The 19,431-nt window shown below is 37.2% G+C and overlaps 1 protein-coding gene across 15 annotated transcripts in view; it reads right to left on the reverse strand.

Annotated features, from left to right (window-relative positions):
• The window catches only part of LOC5564541 (protein NDRG3), a 162,987-nt gene that overhangs the window by 14,143 nt on the left and 129,413 nt on the right, over positions 1-19,431 (reverse strand). For all 15 annotated transcript variants that reach the window (XM_021846952.1, XM_021846951.1, XM_021846950.1 and 12 more), the window contains one exon: positions 8,536-8,620. In XM_021846952.1, coding sequence (XP_021702644.1) covers positions 8,536-8,620 — 85 coding nt within the window. The remainder of the gene's footprint in view (positions 1-8,535; positions 8,621-19,431) is intronic.

Genomic DNA, 19,431 nt, shown 5'->3' on the forward strand with positions numbered 1-19,431 from the left:
ATTATTCATAACTATTATAGCATCTATTAGAAAGTTAGACGCGATCCAGTGTTGTGATCTAAAGTCTTGATAGTGTCATATTTTTTATTGTACGTAACTGAAGAAAAATTCTCTCAATATTCAACACTACCTTTTGATAAAAGAAACCTATAAGAAATCTAATATTGAAGACAAAAGCTACAAAAAAAGTTTTCTATACAGGTATACGACTAGTTTACCTGCAAAAAGTTTACCTCGTAGAGAACAAGGCGGGTCTATACCCAGGTGATCTAGTATACGTAAAGCAGGTCGGTTTTCTCGGCGCTGGTTTTCTCCACAAAGTTAAAATCTGATTACACCTGGGTATAGACCCGCCTTGGTAGAGAATAGACTTTGTTAATCATATTTGGGAGAAAGCGAGTAACTTCAACAACATCAAAAACATGATAGGTACATACCATGAACATACTCACGAAAAAGCTAAAAATATACTACCACTATGGTTATAAAAGATATAATTGTAAAATTTTTCTTCAGTCAAGCAAACGACACCAAACTAGTCAGTAAAAACTTAAAGGTGATTGAATGCAAATTTACGCATTTGTACGTCCTGCCGTTTAAACGTTGACAAACGGGCAATCTGTACATCATCGGTGGATCAGGTTGCAGGAAGTTCGAAATCAACAATAACTGAGGAATTACTAGAAGCACCGACAACAACTGAGGAGTTACCAGAAGTACCAAGTGCAGATAGTCTTGCCACGGTACCATCAGCGACATCTGTTTCAACAAATCAATCAGAAGATGAGTGCATCCAGAAGGTCAACATCGAACGCTTCAACGAAGGGATAGCTGGAATAAAAGTGACTCCGATTAAATGGACGAAGATGGGTTACGTCAATTATCCCGAGAAAAAATACCGTGAAATCAACGAAGCTGTACGAAGAAACCTCTTCAAATTAGGACCTGAGGATGTGGAAAATACAGACTACGATGAGGTAAAATTATGAATATGAAGGAAAGGTTCTCGAATCTAGCCACGACAAGGAAAGAAAAATTATTGATTTTGTCGATGCTGCCAAGCTCGTGGTCTATTCAAGACGCCATTGATGAGTTCAAAACCAATAGAAATACAGCAAAAGAGGCAAAACAATTCAAAAATAACTGTCTTGCAACCAAAAATGCTAGGTCGAGTACTTCATTAACAGATGAGACAAAAGAAAAAATAATTCAATATTTTGAAGACGATGAAGTAAGTAGAGCTATGCCTGGCCAAAAAGATTATGTATCTGTAAAAAAAGATGGAAAGCGTCAAGCAATCCAAAAACGATTAATGATGACTACTTTGAAAGAAGCGTATACACGCTTCAAGGAAATTAACGAAAATATTAAGGTAGGTTTTTCCTCATTTGCAAGCCTTCGTCCAAGGCAATGCAAGCTTCTATCCAATTCAGGAACACATAATGTTTGTGTGTGCTTCTTCTTCTTTCTTCTTCTTTCTGGCGTTACGTCCCAACTTGGACAGAGCCTGCTTCTCAGATTAGTATTCTTATGAGCACTTCCACAGTTATTAACTGAGAGCTTTCTTTGCCGATTGACCATTTTTTGCATGTGTATATCGTGTGGCAGGTACGAAGATACTCTATGCCCTGGGAATCTAGAAAATTTCCTTTACGAAAAGATCCTCGACCAGTGGGATTCGAACCCACGACCCTCAGCATGGTCATGCTGAATAGCTGCGCGTTTACCGCTACGGCTATCTGGGGTGTGTGTGTGCACAACACACGAAAATATTAACCTAATCTTACATAGTTTGAAAAGAATCAATTTATCAAAGGATATTAAAATGTTAACTGGTAGTCTTTTGTGTGAAAATACAACATCAAATTGCTATCTACGATCTTGTTCGGATTGTCCAGATTCTTCATCATTGGAAAATACTTTATTCGCTGAGTTTGAAGAAAATTATATTGATCAGTTATCATTTGAGCAATGGGTGACCACGGATAGGTGTGACCTAGAAACTATTTTAAAACCTGTAGATGAGTTTGTGTCATTTTTTTGCTTGAAATTAGAAAGTTTAATTCCTCACGACTTTATTAAAACAGAGCAATCCCGCTTTTTAAAAAATACGAAAAATACATTACAAGATGGTGAATTTTTAGTCATTTGTGATTTTTCTGAAAACTATAGCTTTGTATTGCAAGATGAAGTGCAGTCCCATCACTGGAACGTACAACAAGCTACAATTCATCCATTCGTTATTTATTTCAATGGAAGTACGAAAATTGAACATTTTAGTTTTATTGTAATTTCCGAAGATTTAAGACACGACTCAGTATCTGTAAATTTGTTCATTGCCAAAATGATTAACTTTTTTACGCGTTGATAAGGATAAAGAAATCAGAAAGATATATTTCATGTCTGATGGAGCAGCATCGCAGTACAAAAACCGTAAGAATTTTTCGAGCCTATGTCAATTTAAATCAAAGTACGGAATTGATGCAGAATGGCATTTCTTTGCTACGTCACATGGCAAAGGTCCTTGTGATGCTATTGGAGGAACCATAAAGCGCATGGCCACAAGAGCAAGTTTAGCCAAAGAACGTGAGCATCCAATTAAAACTGCAAAAGAACTATTTGATTGGGCGAATCGCAGAAAAGAAGAAGATTTAACAAAATTATCATTTTGTTTTACTACTACTGAAGAGTACGAATTAACGGCATCAGAGCTCAGCGAGCAATATAATAACGCGAAAACGATCCAAGGAACCCAAAAATTTCACTGTTTCATTCCATTGTCAGAAAATAAAATTAAAGCAAAACTTTACTCGAACTGTACTGATAATGATGCAAAAGTGTTCGATATTGTAAAAAAATTGAATAACAATAAATAAATAAATAAGTATTAATAAAATGTTTTCATGATCTCATAACGCATACCCAAATCCAAAACTTTTAAAGTTTATATATAACATTTAGAAACTCATCGATCATACTCTAAAAAAAATATCCTGGTAAAAAAAATTATTTTCGTGTAATCTGTTAATTCATTTTAATTTATACATATATACATATACATATGATATTTATACATATACATAATATTTATACATATTATATACATAATACTAATGAATACATGAAAACGACTTGTTTAATTCACGCAAGGCCCTTAACAATAAAATCAGCAACAAACTGCGGTTCCCGTAATAATTTACACCAAAAAAAAAAAAAATTTTTTCCTACTAAATGAGAAAATTGTGACATGTTTGAAATGTCATAACTTTTTTGTTTATTGGTTTACCATCACCAAATTTTTATGGTAGATAGCTAATATAATGGACCGTTTTCCCTCAAAATTACGTTGGTATTCCGATAGGGTTTTGAGATATTTGAGTTTTTGTGTCAAAAATTATGTTTTTTAATGCAAAAAAAATAAAAAATTTTTACTGTGTTTATTTTTTTTGGAATCTTTATTTAGTTGTCTAACTTTGTTTCTTTAGTTGTCTAACAATCGAACGAACCGTTTTTGCTGTGCAGCTTTTTGAATATTTTTGAACCATTTTCACATACACCCTTTTGAAAAGTTAGTCGTGACTCAACTTGAAGATTTGATATCGGAAAATGACGATTTAGATGGAACTGGAAAACTGTGCAAAGTTTCTGCTCAATAGAAAAAAATGAATCAAAAAATTTACCAAATTTTGGTGCTGTCGCTTGGAATCACTCATCATCAAAACGTATTTATTTAGACAAAAAAATAAAATTTTGAAAATCTACCAAAAGCTTATCTTAGAATTTTTTTTTATTTAAAATGTCTCCATCATGAAACTTTGGCCCAAACATCTGTTTACTATCAAAATTCTATGGTTAAAATTTTTAAAAATATTAAAAATGGGGTTTTTGTGTAATTCAAAATTTAAGTTTTATTATTGTTTTTTCATGAAAAAAACATTAAATTATTTTTTTAATGTTTTTTTTTTTTTGTAGGCCAAACGGTTCACTACAACTTCTTCTTAGAACATTTTTCTCTATAATCAACAATTTTGGAGTTAGAATTTTCTAAATAAGTTGATTGCAAACATTTACAAGCCATTTTCAAAAGTTATTCTCGAGTCAAAATGATCGATTTTCCTATGGAAAACCATACCATTGTATCATACCAAAAACATGTGCAAAATTTACTGCTAATCGAAGATGGTCGAGTTTTGTGACTGACCGATATGACATGGAATTCGTCTATATGAACAGCAGCGACTAAGTCTATCCCACGAACTAGTGGCCGAGTCGGATTTAAAGCTATGCCATGGTGATGCACTGCCCCACTGGGATAAAAATAAATAAGGAACAAAAAAAATAAAAAAAGTTTTTTTTTTTCAAATTTTTATTTTTAACGATAATTGTTGAACTTTTATCAAACGTCCTCTGGATCATTATTTTAATTATTTTTTACTTGAAAAAATTGAATATACCTATCTGACGTCCCCTTCTCCCCTTCAAAATTTTCGGATTTTTGAAGGGGGGGGGGGGGGGTGACATAAAAGAAAATTAATATTTGTATTAGCCTAATGGGAGGAAACTAAAATTTCTAAAAATTACCAGGAACTCAAAAGTGCTTATTTGAGGCTGATATTTTGTACAACTCATATCGCATACTAGGTGAAATGTTAGAAAATAATTCTGATTGAAATTTCATTGCTATCACATTACTAGACCCATTTATAATCTCAATGTGACTGTTATGCGGTTACAATTATCAATGTGACAAAATAACTTGGTATTTTTTTCGAATTTTCTAGAACAATCTCACAGATTTCAGTAAGTTGATCGAAAGTATTTATCATTTGATGACTCTCCATGGTATTAACTCCATTTTGTCAAAAATGTCGAATGTGACTGTTTTGCAGTTATGGGCAATGCACACGAAAGGCGATTAATGAAGCGAGGGAACAATTGTGGAAATTGCTTCGTAGAAAAAATCTCCCCTAACAACAAGACGACCGAACTGTGGCGTACTACGATCAACATATTACGTAGCAATCGGCAACAGCATCCGGTCATCCTCAAGCGAGCGGGCAATTTCACAGACAACCCCGAAGAAGCAGTCGAAGAACTGGAGACGGATTACGACGAAAAATCGGCGACATCCAGCCAACCTCCATCGTTCTTTATGGTGATATCGGCAGCTGAGAGAGTTCACAGATTTCTCGCCTAATACCGGCAATGTGTATACCATTGACATCACCCTAGCCGAACTTCTGTAGGCTCTCGACAAAAGGTGAGGTATGGTAAAGGTACCCTACCTTCAACGTCTTCCCCTGGCTGCTTCCGAATGTCGACGAGCATTCAAACTCTCGTAGTATCCTTAGATCTGTCGAAGGCATATGACACAACTTTGTGGCACGGTATACTGAGTACAGGTCTTGGCGGATACGTGGCCGCATGTTCAATATGCTTTGGAGTTTCCTCTCGGAGCGTACATTTCAGGTTGCTGTTGGTAGACACTTGTCGCGCGAACATGAGCTGGAAAATAATGTGCCACAGGGATTCGTTCCATCTATGACGCTGTTTCTCGTCGCAATGTAGCTAATCTTTCGGCTGATACCAAGTGGAGTATAAATACTGTTATATGCCGACGACGTCCTTTTTGTAGTTCGAGGAGCGTCGAGCGAAAAGTTACGCCGGAAACTGCAGGCCGCCGTGAAGGCAATCGATGAATGGGCTAAATCGTTGGTTTTGCTTATCATCACGTAAACGATGTTACGGAGCATGGGCATAACCCTAGATCAAACACTGAATTTCGAGCCACACTTCCAGACTGTGAATAATTCGTGCGAATCCAGACTGCGGATACTGCAGATGATAGAAGCTAAACTTCCACGAGGTAACCGAACAAAGATGCTGCAAGTCGGTTCAGCCTTAGTGACTGCAAAACAAACCCACGGCATTGGAAAAGTGAGCCGAGAAGGACCGGATATTTTTCCAATCCTCGTGCCTGTCAACAACTAAACGATCCGTTACGCCTCGGGGGCATTTGTGACCAGCCCAATAAATGCGGTCATGGCCGAAGCGGGAACTCTACCATTTGAGCTTGTACAATTGACAGTGCCAACGGCTATATCAGTAAAACACCGAAACAACAGCAAACTCCTGCTGCTCCAACGAGATTCGGACCGTCTGAACTAACTAATACAGCATTCCCTGCTATCGATCATTTAGTAAGAAAGATCGACTATGGCACACATAAAAGCCATCCATTATATGGGACGTCAAAAAATCGCTTTAAAGCCGGTTACCCACCGGAAAGAGTTCTTCCAGTTCGTCCAGTAGTTCAGCAAGTGATTAAGGATATAGTTTCTTGAGTACCAAAATGGTCTCTAATATTGCACGTTACTTCCCCCTCCACTTTCCGCTCCCTCTCTCCACACTTCTCACAGTGTTTTGAGAGCGATCACAAAAAAATATTAGTTGGAGTTACTAACTTTATCGTAGAGGATTGGTTTCTTAACTGAAGGCATTCCATAATATGTTTATTACAGTTTACCAGTTTTTGAATGCAAACACGTAGTTATTGCTGTGATTTGTGCTGTAAAATATAACTCACTACCGAATCACTTCTTCGTCACGCACCGTGTTGTTGTTTGCTAGCTTTTTTGTGCCCGTTCTAAAATGCACTTTTAATGGTGTTTCTACTCATCGTAGCAACTCAAAAATGTGGTGCGATACTTGAAACACTATATTCTTCTCGCGCCGTGCTGTTTGGAGCAAAAAATCACTTAAATTCATCGATTTGTGCTCAAAACGCGAATTCACTGAGTCAACATTGTTTATGAATTGGATGCATTGCTCTCGGTTGCTGGAAGTGATGTCAGTTATTATGTTTGGATTAAAAATTGTTTGGATATTCATACGCTTGCTTCAACCACGTACTCCACAATTACAAAACACTCAAAAGGTGTACACAATGTCTCAAGTATTGCAAAACATTTTTATGCCTGAGAAAAACTATATGGGACACAGTTTAACAGCAAGAATGAATTCGGATATCATAGACAATTATAGACAATTCAAATGCATTCTGATGGAAACTTTTTCCATCCTTGAGAAGAGAGAGGAGAGAGGAGAAAACTACCGAAAATGTCAACAAAGCACGCATGGTGTGAAAAATGCTTATAATTTTGGCCAAAACATATTTGGGACTCTATGAAAACTTGTAACTAATTAATGATGTTCATAACAGAGCCTTTGTCTTGTCCTCTTCATATCTCCATCGGGCAAAACCCATGTGAACATCTGGAAGTTAAATGTTTTGATTGATAATAATAACGACATTTCTCCCGATTGTTTTCGTTACGAAACTACCGGAAATTTATCTGATCATTCTTCACATGGCAATCTTACTTCTATTACGACCAAATACGTATGTAATGCAGGATGAATGAGATGGATACTTGAAAATAATAAAGCATTGATAGTTTGACTCCTAAAGAAACTGAATTTAAACGCAAAATTAATCATAAACAGATTAACTAACGAAAAACCCGTGCCATGGAAGTTTGAAAAAGACTGTCACCACGATATAAAAGAGGTTCACAAACAACGAAAATTTGTTCAAAATCATATTAGTTCGAAACTTCGTAAAGAGAAATACGCACACGAGCACACCTATGTTTGGTACGATACGGAACTTCGGTTTGAAAAGAAAAGAGATGAACTCCTTTCCGATAGGGACTTTGAAGGAACGGTAATTGAAAACTCAGCTCATATCTTTGATTCATCTTAATCGCTATATGCAAGCGAATGAGAGCTCATTCGCGTTTGCGGTTTGATTTATTGAGATTTTTAGTGTTGCACAATATTCGATACCTATTAGTAAATGGCAGGTTCTGAAACTACGGTAGCAAAAGCTTTGCGCCAAGCTATATTAGTTACTGGTTTTTCTAGTTACATAAGGTTTTTTTGATGATCTGGTTTCATAAGCAATAGAGGAGAAGTTTGAACGCATCAAGGGTAAATTCACCGGTACAATTGTTAGAAACAGTCAGAGTGATCATATTAATTCATAATGAAACCAATGCTATCATTTGATTTGGACAGGTGGGTTTGATTTTGATGTAACCTAATACTGATCATTATAAATTTAACTACTATTTTCTGGTATGGTCACTATGGAACTGATGATTGCGATGAGAGGTGAGAGTTAGCCTATTTCTTGTCTAAAACTGTGAATGATCAATGAGCAAGCTTAATTTTGATTCCTAATTTAGGTATATTCACAAAAAAATTTTGATACGATTTTGCTTTCTAACGGATGATGCTTGTTGATGCGTATGTATATGTGTGTATAATAAAAATGCGCAAACTTATTACTGGCTACCATTTCAATTTTCGCTTTTTTGTTTGTTTTGTTTTGTCAAGCCTATTCATAGGTGTTTTAAGCATTTTAGTTCAATCTTATATTGTTGTTTTCAATTTGCAATTTTTTTTGCCGTGGGTATTTTTCGTTTTACGATTTTCTTAAACTGGAAAAAGGGAGGAAATTTTAGCACTTACCGTAGCCTTCACCCTGCAGGAACAATCGGAACGCCTCGGCCAGCTTGCCGGGTTGCTCCTCCAATACGAGACCGCAGTCAGAGATCTAGAGGGGGGAATGGAAATGGATTATTAGATGGTGGTAACGTACGTCAAATACATTTGGTTGATAATTTCATGAAAGATATTAAAAATAAGTTATATTTTGTTTAATCATAGGAAGTTGTGTTAGACTTTGCAATAAGAATAGATTTCATGCGTGAAAAAACAACTCGATATTCTGCCAGACTATGCATATGAACTTTTTCTATATTTCTGCATCAAAAACTTCATTCGTTAAACTATTTAAACAAACTTATGTTCAACTTATGACTTTCAAAATTCCAGTCAGACCTAATTCAATCGACAGCTTTTTTGAGCAAATCGTAAACGTACGACGAAAAAAAGCAATTTCCACCTATCACAGTACGTCACGTCATATCTTATTTCTCTCACCAATCGGAAACTTTTACCGAAAGCGATGAAATGCGATACCCAGCATGTCGCAACTGCAAACAGCAAACGGGAAAAATAATGATTCACATAAAGAAAAATCGAAACTTTCCACAGCTTTCCACAGGGCTGCAGAAGAACGTTGCACTCAATTACTTGAACTAAGGGATACGAATCTTCTGGGGAGTCGACTTGCAGCAGAGTTGGAAAATCATCAGCCGTATAGCTTTGCAAGACCCGGCAAAGTGGAAAGTTTTCTGGCGCAGAGTCTTGGTGTCACCAAGAATATATGGGTGCGGAACTTGTCCATGAACAAGGAAAGACGGATGATTAAGGCGGGAAAACTTTGCACTCTGCAACCTTTTGGATACTGAGGATGGTAATTAGCAAATAAATCTGCTTCGCACTAGCTAGTTGGTACGACAAAGATAAACGCAACAGATTTGTCTCAGGAAGAAGCCATGGAATTGATTGGGGAAGTGATTAAGCGGTTTTTGGGCTTCTTATTGACATCAATCATCAAATAAGAACAAAACAATCGACATAAAATCTCCTTATCTTCTCCTTATGACGCAGTTCATGAGTGCGCTTTGAAAAGCTCAAGTAAGCGGTTTGGTTGTTATTATTCATGGATCGCATCACCCACCAAAGGTGACTCCCAGATCTTTTCCCTTCCTCACTAATCGACACACTTCCCGTGGTGATTGTGGAGATGCAGAGGTATTCTCGATTTCGGAAGCAACAATCATTACATACTAACATTCCTTCCCGGTTCCAACTGACTGTAAGGACTTGGGCAGCGCCGTTATTGGATCATCTAAAATGTGCACTTCGACAGTAAGCGGAAAGTCCTTTCCCATATTCATTTGGATCGAAGTGCAATTCTTACTTGTTCCGATCAATCAAAGAGTAGCAACCATTGACATGTGCAATCAGTCTCTGCTTTGCTTATCTGATTTATAACAAAGTTCATGGTAAATACTTGACTATATCTTGACTAATTCCTGATAAGATCTTTTTCGGATTCATGGGTAAATTAGTTCAAGATTATTTTTTCTGTAAATTTATAACAAGGTCTTTGGAAGCTCTCAGAGGAGATCCATCACCAGAAATTCCCCCAAGGATTTCACCAGGACTTTTTCCAGGACATCCTACTAGGAATCCTCCTTAAATTCCACCATGTGTTGCTTCAGGAATTACAAAAGGAATTCAGCAATTCTTTCTAGTTATTTTTCCACAGATTCCTCCAGGGATTTATCCAACAAATTCCAAAGGGATTCTGCAGTGATTTATCCAATGCTTCCTTCAAGAATTCCACCGAAAAATCGGCCAAAGATTCATCCAGGAATTCCTCGAGCGAAACTTCAGGAATTACTAAACAAATTCTATGAGGATTTTTTTCCTGCGATTCCACCAGGAATTCCTGTAGAAATTTTTAAAGAGATTTCTAAATAAACCCCATACAAGAATTGCTGCTTTCAAAAATATTCCATTTATTCTTCTAGGGATATCGCTAGGAATACCTCCAGAAAATCCTAAAGATTTCCTACAGAAATACATGCAGAGATTTATTCCGTGAACTTTTACAGTGATTCTACCCAGAAGATCCCCAAACATTCATCAAGGAGTTCTTTCTGGGATCTCACCAGGAAGCCTTCAGGGTTTCCACAAGAAATACTGCAAGAGTTAAAAAAAAAATTCCACAAGGGATTCTACCAGGAATTTCCTTAGAGATCCCGCTTTCAATTTGTTGAGAGGTTACCCCAGGTTATTTCTCGGGGATTCTTCTAGGAAAGCTTCTATAAGTTGTTTTTAATTCTTCCAGTTTTTCCTTCAAAGATTCTTCTCTGTATCTCTGAAGGGACCCTACGAGGTATTGGACCTAGGATTTCCGAAAGAAATCCGGAATTCCGGAAGGAATCTCTGAAAGAATTCCTAATAACCCTTGAAGATCTTTGGAGTTTTCCCGAGAGGTATTCCTTAAGCAATGCCGAGATAAAAACCTTGAGGAATTTTGGGAGGCATCCTTTGAACCATTCTGGGAGAATTATCCTGAAGAATTCCTGTCGGAATCCCTTGAAGAATAGAAAAACGCCTGGAAGAAAATTCCGGTAGAATCCCTTTTTAAATTCCGGGAGTAATCCGTAATTAATGGCCTCATGGAACCCAACATAACCTAAGAGGAATTCCTGAAACAACCTTTTTAAGAATTCCTGACAGAACATCTGATGGAACCCTAGAAGGTGTTCATGATGGAGTCCTAGAAAGAATTTCTGATGGAATCCCTACAGAAACTCCCAAGGAAATATAGTGTGAGACTCCTGATGAAATCCCTAGAAGAATCTTTTGATGGAATCCTTGGAAAAACTTCTGATGAGAAGAGAAAGTCTTGATAGAATTACTGTTGAAATTCCAGTTGGAATTTCTGAATAAACCCTCAATAAAAACTCCGGAGCAACTCCTGATAAAATCCCTAGAAGGACTCCTAGTGGAATTCCTAGAGGATCTCCTGCAGTAATTCCTAGAAGAACTTCTGATGTAATCCCTGAAGGAACTCCTAATGGAATCTCTGAAGGAACTCCTGGAGGTATCCTTATTGGAACTCCTGATGAAATCCCAGGAGGGTTTCCTGATGGTATGCCTGGTGGAACACCTTGAAAATTTTAAGAAGAAATCTTGATGGAATTCCTTGAGGAATCTCTGATACAATCTCTAGAGAAATTCCAGGTGCAATATCCGAATAAACTTCTGATAGATTCTCTAGGGAAACATCTGAAATAACCCCTGTAGGATTTCCAGGTGGAATCTCTGAAGGAACTCCTGATGAAATTCCTACATAAACTGTTGAGAAAATTCTCGGAGGAATTCATGGTGGAATATGTTAAGGAACTTTTAATTAAATCTCTGAAGAAACTACTGATGAAATCCCTAAAAGAACTTCTGGTGTAATCCCCAGAAGATCTCCAGATGAACTCCCTAGAAGAACTTCTGATATAAGCCCTAAGGGTGTTCAAGGTGGAATCTCTGAAGAAACTTCTGATCTAATCGCTAGACAAACTCTCTACAGAAACTCCAGTTGAAATTTCTGAACAAATTAATGATAAGATTCCTTAAGGAATTGCTGATGGAGTCCCTAAAGAAATCCTGATGCATTTTATTAAGCAACTTCTGACATAAGTTCTGGAGAAGTTCCAGGTGAAATCTCTGAAGAAACTTCTAATGGAATCTCTGGAGAAACTTCTTATGAAATCCCTGGAGGAATTTATGATAAGATTCTTGATACAACTTTAGAGCAACTCCTTTTGATATTCCTGGCCATAATTCTGAGTGGAAATCCTCGAGGAACTCCTGATAGAACCTCTGGAGGGATTCCAGGCGAAATGTCCGAAGGAACTCTTGATGGAATCTCGGGAGGAACTCCTGATGAAATCTCCAGGAGAACTTCTAATGAAAACCTTAAGAGTACACTTGATAAAATTCCTATAGGAACTTTTGATGGAATCCTTGGAGGAATTCCTAAAGATATTCTTGTTGGAACGCCTGATGAAATCCCTGATGAAATTCTTGATAACATTCCTGATAGAATCCTTAGAGAAACTCCTTGTGATATCCCTGAAAATAATTCTGACGGAAATCCTAGAGGAGCTCCTGATGTAATCTCCGGAAGAACTTCTGATAGTGCTATTGAATCTAGGTGAAATCTTTGGAGGAACTCTACTGCCCATACTCGCAATACAGTCCCATTAGGAAAATCATCATGTCGAGAAAAACGCATCTGAACCTTACTGCAAAATTTTTCGTAACGCCGCAGGTGGCAACATAAAATTCTGGTGTCATTACTCAACACATTATCATTACAGTATAAGAAAATGCTCAACAAATAAAATATTGTTAATGCAGTTTATTTTACTGTAAAAATCCAAGATAATATCAGGTGGGACTCGTTATCCGAGTACTTTTCACACCAAATGCAAATATACCCGCATACCAGTCCCATTACTTGGGACTCGCTTACTTTGTTATCGCGCACCTTGACACATTTGTTGGCAAGTCTTCCAAAACACTTTTCCTTTTGCTAAAATTTGCTAAAATTAGTGTTATCATATTTTAATTACAATAGTTCCTTTAAAACAATAAACTATACGGTGGTGATAGTGACAGTGTTCAAGACATTCCTGGGCTAGATGGTAGTGATGCGGCCAGCCAATATGAATAGTACCTTGGATTCATCAGCAGTACGTTTATGTTGGGTTGGAAACATAGTCAATTCTAATAGCTATCAAGGTATAAAATCGGGCAAGCTTTGGTAAGCCTGAGTTCGGCAAAATTGTTACAAATTTCTAAGATATGCCTTCTTATTTCTCATCTTTAGTTATCGCTAAAACACAGTTTGACCCTTCAACGATACCAGTGGGAAAAGCTTTCCACTCCACGTCGTTGGAAGATGAACCTACCGGAGGCGAAGATTTCGTTACTAATTGACTAGAGGATGAGAGATGTGACAGGTATAGCTTTGACTTGGAGGAATGCTGTTTATCTTATTTATTGTTTAGACTTTCGCAAGAATTAAAAACTTAATATGTTTCAACCATTAATATCACAAGTCATGTCATGCAAAAACTACATTTTTATGGAATAAATGTGACTTAAAACACTCAAAATAGTAGTATTTCTTTTTTTTTTGAAATGATAACTACGATGCAAGATTACAGGAATCATAACAGGAAAGGGTTAGCTTGAATTTCATCGTAATCTACTAGTGGGACTGTTATGTGGGTACTTTCAATATGGGACGCACATAGTTTGGTATTTTTTTCGCATTTTGTCCATACAAAAATACAATTTTAGGTATGCTACCAAGAAGTACACTAATAATAAGTACGAAGAAAACTAAAAAGTGATGAAAATTCAAATGGGACTGTTATGCGAGTATGGGCAGTCTAGATGGAATCGATGGATGAATTTTCAATGGAATCCTTGGAGGAACTCCTAAAGATATTATTTAAGGAACTCCTGATGAAATCCCTTGAAGAGCTCCTGATGGAATAGAAACTCCTGATGAAATACCTGGATGAATTGCTTATAAGATTCCTGATAGAACTCTTTAAGCAATTCCTTATGATATGCCTAGAAGAAATCCAGATGGAATTCCTCGAGGAACTCCTGATATAATCTCTGAAGGAACTCCTGATAGAATTTCTGAAGGAACTTTTCAATGAATCCTTGGAGGAACTTCTGATAATATCCTCAGAAGAACATTGATCGAAGCCCTGAAGGCACTCCTGATAGAATCCCTAAAGGAACTCTTGATGACATCCTTGGAGAAATTCCTAAAGATATTCTTGAAGGATCATTGGGGGGGGGGGGGGGGGGTGGTTGATCATTGTAGAGAACCCCTATAGGAGAACTCTAATGGAAACTGTAAAGATACTCCTAATAGAATCCCTATACGCACTCCTGATGGAATTCCTGGTAGAAATCCTGATGGAATCCTTGGAGGTATTTCTAAAGATATTCTTGAAGGAACTTTTTATGGAATAATTGAAGAAACTCCTGATAAATTCCAATGAAGAACTCCTGATGGAAATTCTATATAAACTCCTGATGAAATCTCTAAATGAATTCCTAGTAAGATTTCCGATAAGATTCCTGATGGAATCTCAAGAGAAACTCCCTATGAAATCCATAGAAGGAATCCTGATCAGATTTCTCGAGAAACTCCAGATACAATCTCTAGAGGAACTCCTGATAGAATCTCTTGAGGAATTCCAGGTGAAATCTCAGAAGCAACCCTTGATGGAATTCCTGGATGAACTAATGATGAAATCCGCAGAAGGTATCTGATGGAAGCCCTGAAGACACTCTTGATGAAATCCCTATAGGAACTCCTGATGGGGTTCCGGGTCATTTGGCCGAACGCCATTTGGCCGAAAGGGTCATTTGGCCGAATGCCGTTTGGCCGAATTGAAAATAAAAATGAACTACAGTCAGCATGCATTTGTAATGGATTTCAAAGAACTGATTCCGCTTATGTTTAAATAAAGGATAAATCATCGTTGATATTCAAATAATTAGCTTTTTAGTGAAACGCTTACTGCTGAAAGAACAGCACCCTAAACGTAGACAATTATTCACTTCTCTGCTAGCAGTAATAGCTGCCAGCAGAGGTTTTCGCATCACGTTTGAAGTCAGATTAAGACAGTAACTAAAACTAAACGTCGTACTTTTGCTGAATCGGGTTGCTTTGTTCCTTCGAATCATACTAATCATCTATATATATAAATAAAAATGGAATGGTGTTTGTATGTCACGAAATGGCTTACGAACGGGCCAACGGATTTGAATGATTCTTTCTCAGTTTTGTTCGTCAAGGTTCCGACGTGTTTGTGTGTATAAAAATCCCAGGATATTCACCGGGAAAGTTGAAAAAAATGAGCGCGAAAAAAACTGTCATTTCATATGGGACGATCAAAAGCGTTGTTCAACAGCCTACTTGATGGCAAGACGAAGTTTGCCGGGACCACTAGTACTAAAAAAACCATAATTTTTGGCTTCTTCTTTTCACAACGAATAAAGCGTGAGCTTCTCTTTTGTAAGTGTTCACCGATTTGCTATATGCAAGCAATAGTGCAGAGTTCAGTTCACACGTTGCTATCTAAATTCTGGTGGAGAAAAACATCTCACCTAATTTAAAACCAGTGCTAAACAATATTTTTTTAATAGGATTGTTCATAAACGTATTAAAAGTCTCAATTCCTATAACAATGAAAAACATTTCATTCCTAAAAGAACAGCCTATGAGCAAAAGAGGGAAAAATCTCCTATGAAAATTTAAGCAAGTGTAATGCAAATAATCGTTTTATCAGTATAACTACAAAGAACTGCCAATGTTTTAAAGAAGGCGAAATTCCCAATAGAATTGTAAGCTAAATTATTGTCGATAGTGCCGTCCAGTATACCTCGAAAGAAAAGCCTATATTTGAAAGAAGGACACATTTCTGATGAAATCATTAAAGACACTTGAAACCCTAGCACATCGTTGGTAAACCAGACGCGAATCTACCATTGGCTTAGAGTCTTGTCCTGAATTAACGGGTCAATTTTATCGTTCTCTTAGAGCACTTATACAGTGACAAACATGACGTCTCGTCACATCATACAAATCAACAAATTAATTAGTTATTGGGTCACATTCAGCGTTGAGGCAATTTGATTTTTTTGTTAGTAATTCGGCCAAACGGCATTCGACCAAACGACCCGTTCGGCCAGATGGCATTCGGTCAAATGGCGTTCGGCCAAATGGCATTCGGTCAAACGGCGTTTGGCCAAACGGCGTTCGGCCAAATGGCCGGACACCCCTGATGGAAATCGTGGAGTAATTCCTTATGGAATCCTTGGAGGTATTCCTAAAACTTCTTATTGAATTGCTGGAGGAACCCCTTAAGAAGTACTCTGATAGAATTCTTGGACGAAATGTTGATGGAGTTCCTGATGGAATCTCTGAAGGAATTCCTTATGTAATCCTTACAATTACTTCTGATGAAAACTCTGCTGGTGGAATCCCTAGCAGAACTTTGAAAGGAATCCCATTATTATTATTATTATTATTATCTTTATTAGGGAGATTTTCAGCCCACTAGGAATCCCATTACCTGGATGAATTCCTGGTGAAATTCCTGGTGGATTCCTTGTAGGAATTCCTGGTACAATCTCTGGAGGGACCAAGATCAAAATCGTTTGGTTTTAGCCGACCTATTTGGTCAAACTTAGCATTAACATGAGCATCAACCTGGGGGCGAAGTCAATGTTGGTCAAACCGTCTGAGCGACCGTAAGCTGCCTAAGTTGTATTGTAGGCACCACTTCAAAGAATTCTCAGATTTTCAGCAGATTCTCAATGATTTTGTTAGCGATGTTTTCTTAGAACTTTATCTAACACGTTTTTAATATCCTCAAAATTGTAACAGAAATTATTTAGAGGAAATTTATACAGGAAGTTAAATTGATGTTCATTTTTCCACGAGTTTGGCAGAATTATCAAGTAATAGAAATTTTCGGATCATCATATAGTGCAATAGTTTGAGAGTTCTATATTTATGATTTTTTATACAGATTCAAATGCCACCAGGTGTTTCTTCATATATTCCTCAAAACATTCTTCTAAGTATTTCTTCAGGAATTTCTCCGGAAATTTTCGTTTAGATCTTCTCAAGAATTCAATCGATGATTGCTTCAGAAGCACAAGTACTGATAGGGATTGCTCCAGAAATGAATTCCGCAATAAATTCGTACAGAAATTTCTCATGGGGAATTGCTCAAGAAGTACTAGAGATTTTTCAGAACATTTCTTCTAGGTTCCTACGGAATTTTCTCCAGAAATTCTCCGTTGAATTCCTGCAGGTATTTTTCCGAAAAGCTTCCCAATTTCCTTCCAAATTTCTCTAGATATTCTTACAAAAAATCCCCCAAAAATACTTCCAAGTGTTCCTTTCAAAACCTTTCAAAATCAAGGCTTGATGTATCAATCTAATACAAAGCTTCGAACATGCTACTGACAAAGTAGGTAACGTTAAGGGTTCTGATAAAACTGCTTAAACACTAAAAATAAGCCTACAAAACTATAATGAATTGCTTTTAGAGTAAACACGACTCATTATTATCGCTGAGCAAGGTCAACTCGGCAAATCGAGTGGCCGTATATCGATTCAAATAAATGTTTAAGATGATCAATACGCCATTAAATCACCCTCGCATTGATTTAGCCCACAACAGTCACCTAATGGTGAGTATTGGGCGTACCTTTCTCGCGAATATGATTTCGATCGTGTTCATTTCTGAATGTCTGCACTATAGGACTCTTCGTCTTCGAAATATTGTTCGGATCACAAACAGTGTTGCAAGCCTACCCGCCAGTCGACACGTTTTCGATGACACAGTCTTTGCCTTCAGCATTCACAACACGAGCGTTAAAACGAAAGTACGGAATAAAAATGTCAATTAAGGTGATTATAGAACGAAGCCAATTTTCAAGAGCACAAGACTCGAGAACCAAACAGCCCTCCGCATTAAAAATCTATCCCATTGGTCACCACCAGCAAACAAGCAAGTTGATTGGTTTTCAACGCGAACTGTTGTGAGATACTCTCGTCTTGTGCATTTGAAAATTCAAAGTTTGGCTTCGTTTTATAATCACCTTAAATGCAGCTGAGCACGATGGCATTGTCAGAAAACGGATCTGCTTTGTTTATTTCTATCTTATATTGTACTAAGATCTGCACCGTACTGGCGTCATATTCGGCAAAACAAGCTGAAACTACTCTTGTTGCCTATAGTCGAACGTTTTTGAAATGTATACATGAATGATTTATGAAAATGTCATCGTATCAAACGACATTCATTAGACAGTTTTTGTGTTTCTCAATGTTCATTTTAGTGGTCTTGCTGTGTGAGAGAGGTGACGGTAGCGGAAGAGTGGAGCAAATCAATTGACTGCTTACAATCAGTGTTGTGAAAAACTCAATTTCTCACAACTCACGCTTGAGATTTTTCATGCGTGAGTTTCCAATCATGCAACTCAGTAGTCAAAAAATCATGGATGAAATGGCTCACCTTTTTGACTCTTTGTCTCGTATTTCCACAGTTTACTCACACACGGCAATAATTTCTTGTTAGTCTGATAAAATTATAGTAATCCTTTCTAACGTAAACAACAACATTCGGATTTCACGAATTTTTGCCGGGTGTGCGACTGAATCATTTTTTTATTCTTCTTCTTTCTAGCGTTTACTTCCCCACTGGGACAGAGCCTGCTTCTCAGCTTAGTGTTATTCCACAGTTATTAACTGAGAGCTTACTATGCCGATGACCATTTTTGCATGTGTATATCGAAGATACTCTATGCCCTGGGAAGTCGAGAAAATTTCCAACCCGAAAAGATCCTCGACCGGTAGGATTCGAACCCACGACCCTCAGCTTGGTCATGCTGAATAGCTGCGCGTTTACCGCTACGGCTATCTGGGTCCCATTTATGGTTTGAGTTGATTAAGTTGATTTTGCATCAAAATCTCAAGCGTGAGATTTGCGAAGCAGATCTCTATTGAGATTTCTCTCACGGGAGAGCGTATTGATTGAGATTTGAGTCTATCAACACTGCTGACAATGAAAGTAAAACGAACATCGCGAGAAATGCCGAATGTTTACATCACTGATCACATGTATTTTTAGTCACATTGAATGTTATTTTACAAGAAAGATGCAGTTTTAGGTACAAATACTGTCAAATTTACGTCATTAAAATTTTTGATTACAATTAAATCAACATATTTTTTTCGTAGTGTGTAAGCGAAATTACCAAACTAATATTTCTAACTAAATGAAAAACCGAATTTAGTAGTATACCATTTAATTCCAGTGGAGTTAGTATCCT

This window comes from Aedes aegypti, chromosome 2 (genome assembly GCF_002204515.2).
Source record: "Aedes aegypti strain LVP_AGWG chromosome 2, AaegL5.0 Primary Assembly, whole genome shotgun sequence".
NCBI classification, from domain to species: Eukaryota; Metazoa; Arthropoda; class Insecta; order Diptera; family Culicidae; genus Aedes; species Aedes aegypti.